This window comes from Rhamphochromis sp. 'chilingali', assembly GCF_963969265.1.
Source record: "Rhamphochromis sp. 'chilingali' genome assembly, chromosome: 8".
Taxonomy (NCBI): Eukaryota; Metazoa; Chordata; class Actinopteri; order Cichliformes; family Cichlidae; genus Rhamphochromis; species Rhamphochromis sp. 'chilingali'.
Genome location: NC_137935.1, coordinates 14,585,428 through 14,589,761, shown reverse-complemented (window position 1 = coordinate 14,589,761; position 4,334 = coordinate 14,585,428). Strand labels below are relative to the sequence as shown.

Genomic DNA, 4,334 nt, shown 5'->3' with positions numbered 1-4,334 from the left:
CCTCAGGCCCTGATGGTAAAAAAGAACTACATTTCCACGAAAATGACATCACTTCCGGTTTCGGGCAGGTAATGGCGGACATGCAAAAGTTCGCGCTGACGTCTGTTCCAACGTAGGAAGTGTTATGAACAGCTGATTGGATCGGCAAGGCGTGTTTCTGGAATATCATGTTTTTGTTCCTGCAAGTGCTTTTTATGCAGTTTTTGCAAAGCTATATGTGGAAGGAAACTGTGACCTAGGACAAGCTGATGGCATAAGATGTAAGTACAACTCCTCCGGTTTCATATGCAAAAATAATTATTGCGCTAGCTTACGTGGTTGCAGAGCTACCGGGATTTAAAAATAGTTATGCAAAACAGAGCGTGCCTGCTCCGACCGGCTCTAAAGGGTTAAGGGGACCTTGAGGGTCTTTAAAGGCGCCAATAAATAAATAAATGTATTACCACCATTACCATCATTTATTTATGTGCTTAAATCACAATAAAACATTCACATATTAAAGAGTTACACATATGAATAATAAATAATTTAACTATTGGCATGTAAGTACAAAAAGCACAATTTCAGTTCACAATTGCAATATTAAGAATTTTTTAATTATTAATATACTATGACTGATTTTTGCTCATTAAATATTTTTTCGTGTTCTTCTCAGGTTTAAACAATATGATAAAACACTTTGGGGCAAATATACACAGCATTAGTCCAAAGCTGGAGGCCAGAATGGCAAATATTTCCACAACCACTGTAAATTTTCCAGGAGAGCTGACATATGCTGGGATAAAGGTGATCCACACTGCACAAAATATCAGCATGCTGAAGGTGATAAGCTTGGCTTCATTGAAATTATCAGGTAATTTGCGAGCTAAAACAGCTAAAACAAAGCAAAAGGCAGCAAGTATGCCTATATAACCGAGCACAACCCAGAAGCCAATAGCAGAGCCTAATGCACATTCCAGGATGATTTTCTCCTTGTATGTGGTTAGATTTTTTATTGCAAAGGGAGGGCTCACTACCAACCAAATAGTACATATTAAAATCTGAATAAAGGTGAAACACATAACAGTCATTCTTTGTTGTGGAGGACCAAACCATTTTATCACATTACTACCTGGAAGTGTCGCTTTAAAAGCCATTAAAACCACTATAGTTTTCCCAAGTACACAGGAGATACAGAGCACAAAGGTGATCCCAAATGCAGTGTGGCGCAGCATGCAGGACCACTCAGATGGTGCTCCAATGAAAGTTAATGAACATAAAAAACACAGAGTGAGAGAGATGAGCAGCAGGAAGCTCAGCTCAGAGTTGTTGGCTCGGACAATTGGAGATGTCCTGTGATAAAAGAATACACCTGCGGTGATAATGGCCAGTAAGGCACCCAGAACTGAGAATGTGGCCAGGATGATTCCAAGGATGTCTTGAAATGAAAGAAACTCTATGGGTTTAGGGATACAGGTGTCTCTCTTTGAGTTAGGCCAGAACTCTTTGTGGCAGGGTAAACAGTCAGCTGAATCTAAATCAAAGAAATACATTTTTTTTAAAAAGAAAAAGAGAGATTCTTTTTTTATTTTATTCAATTTTACAGATATTGATAATAATCATCATTCAGTTTTACCTGTAATATTATTAATCTCTCCCTCAGGACACAGTATACAATCATAGCAGCAGATGGGTTTTCCTTTCTGCAGTACTTTACGAGTTCCTGGAGGACAACTGTCAGTGCACACTGACACTGGCACCTGTCAAAGACATAAAGGAAGTGTAATAGATGTAAATATTTTCTGCACAGCTATAAGGATTTCATACTCATTGAATTTAATTATATAGATTCTTGACTCATTACTTTTGTGCTATCTTCCATCCAGTTTATGTTTCTGTTAATTCTAAACTCCTTGCCCACTGGTAGTGACGCATCATACAGTCCTACAGTTACTATCTCAGTGTTGCCACTCTCGTGGTTTTGCCAGTTTACCAGCTCATAGATAGCCACAGGATCCCCATTAGCATTAAAAGACACATCATAACCATTTTGGGAAAAATTTACTTTCTTCAGTTCAGTTAAAACCTGAAAGGATGAGTTAAGACAGAAAGAAAAGAAATAAAAAAAGTTTGATATTTTAAAAATTAATAGTAATATTACACGTCATCCATGTGAGATCAGAAATAATAAAAGACAATGACATTAACATATACGTTTAATCTTACCTGTTTGGGCTCTAAGTTGGTTAGTTTGTCACACTGAGTTGTGACATTTTTTCCATGACACACTGCATTATGAATGGCATGTGCTATTGCATACACAGCCTTGTACACCATGTTAGTAATTCTGAGCTGAGACGTGTCAGTGTATTGGCTTTGGAGATTCTGTATGTCTTCATTTCCATCACAAACTTTCTCGTCTACAGTAGCAGCACCTACAGAAAAATGAACAAACATAAACATATCTTTTCACCACTGAACTTTGATCTAGATTTCATACTTTTTATTTTGATAAATCTGACAAATTAGATGTTTTTCTGTAAGCAAGAAAACTTTCTTACTTTTTTTCAGTCTACAGTTGAATGCATCCTCCCAAAACTCAGTGAGCACTGACGAAGCAGCCACTTCAGAGAAAGAGAGATTCAGCAGGAATTCTCTGAGACCTGGGATTGCAGACTTCGGAATACCAAATCCAATGGCCCCAGCACAGAAACTGAACCTCGTTAATTCTGTGTTGGTTACCCATGATTCACTGCCTATCCACTGGCGAGTTGGGAAAGGCTCACGTGAAAGCTCCTCCAACAGGATCTTCATGTCTCCAAAAGATGCAAATGCCACAACAACTAAAGCTTTAGACCTTGAGATACAACATAAAGCATTAAAAACATTTTTTGACTGTCTCATGATGACATGAAATATTACTTAAAAAAGGAACCTAATTTCAACACATACAATAATCCACATGTTATATCTGTGATATAGAAACCTGCGGATAACATCTGCTACTTTCTGAATTCTGCTCTGTGGGTCTGTCCGATAGAAAGATACAGAGTATTCCACACAGATCCCCTCTTTCTGTGCTGCTTGGAGAAAAGAAGCCATGCCATTATTTCCATAATCCGAATCTGACCGAACAGCACCTATCCAAGTCCAGCCAAAGTGTTTTACCAGCTTGGCTAGTGATTCAGCTTGAAACTGGTCACTGGGAATTGTTCTGAAGAAATTTGGGTACTGCTGCTTGTCAGACAAGCAAGCACATGTGGCAAAGTGGCTAACCTAAAACAAAACAAAAAAACAGTGCTACTCATTAAATAACTGTGCATTCAAATTTTATGGAGATGTAAATTTTGTGCCAAAATTAAAAAAAATACATACTTGAGGAATGTTAAAGGGACTTATGAGACGTGAAATGCTGATGGATGGTGTAGACCCAGAGTCCCCGACAACAGCCATCACCATACCAGACTGAGAACAATTGTTACCAGTGGAAAACACAGGGTCGAAGCTATTTAGAAACTGAAATGCCACGTGCACTGCAACAGGCACTAATGCACATGAATCATAGATCTGGTATCCAAGCTTGATTCCAGGTAGCAGGTCTGTGTTGTTATTAATCTCTTCTATGGCAAAGATCATTGCACGTGAGAAGTGCAGCCCACGGGTGTCAATGCTGTAGACAGTCAAGCAAGTGTTAGAATTAAGGCTACAAGGCTACATATGAAGGACATTTTGGAGGATTGAACCACTGTCAGATAACTACTGGAAATTATCTTTTGTTTTCTGGGTTGACACTTATGAAACTGTTGCTTAACACACTTTAATTTATGAAGCTTTTAAAACTGGAATAAAACTTAAAATTAAATGAAAAATTGCAAATTATCCAGCATTATTGCTTTACATTTGTTTTTGGTGCGACACAGAGATAATTCAGCACCTTTAAACACAATACATGTCAACTTTAATCCCCCATTATACAATCCAATATGTTGTTATCACACATATCTCACTGTTACTGACCTCCCTTTGCATTTCACAGGCTTTGGTATGCTAGAGTAGTTGTTATAAAATGTATCCATGTAGGCATGAAGGGAGAATGATCCCCCAATAATAAAATCTCCATCCATTGAGAATGCTGGCAGACGAGTGCTACCCTGGAGCTTACAGTTCACAGATGAAACCAGTGTACCAGCATGAGCTGCTGTAAACCTATTCCTATAATTCAGACAATCTAGGCACACAGCCAACACGATAACTGAGTTCAGCTGAAAAAAATACACTGCTAATATCAGACCAATTGTAAGACCCGCTGTCTCCATCCCTGCCTGATGTCAGTGGTTTGTATATGAGTGTAAGAG

General features: G+C 38.4%; 1 protein-coding gene across 1 annotated transcript; it reads right to left on the bottom strand.

Moving 5' to 3' along the window:
- Nucleotides 1-608: 608 nt before the first annotated feature.
- On the bottom strand, nt 609-3,615 carry LOC308400658 (extracellular calcium-sensing receptor-like; the record flags this gene model as incomplete). The annotated part of the gene is made up of 7 exons (XM_080888495.1): nt 609-1,513; nt 1,616-1,739; nt 1,844-2,065; nt 2,206-2,414; nt 2,541-2,836; nt 2,966-3,255; nt 3,355-3,615. The coding sequence occupies 7 exons, from the start codon at nt 3,613-3,615 to the stop codon at nt 609-611; spliced, it is 2,307 nt and encodes a 768-aa protein (XP_080744621.1).
- Between the last annotated feature and the right edge of the window lie 719 nt (nt 3,616-4,334).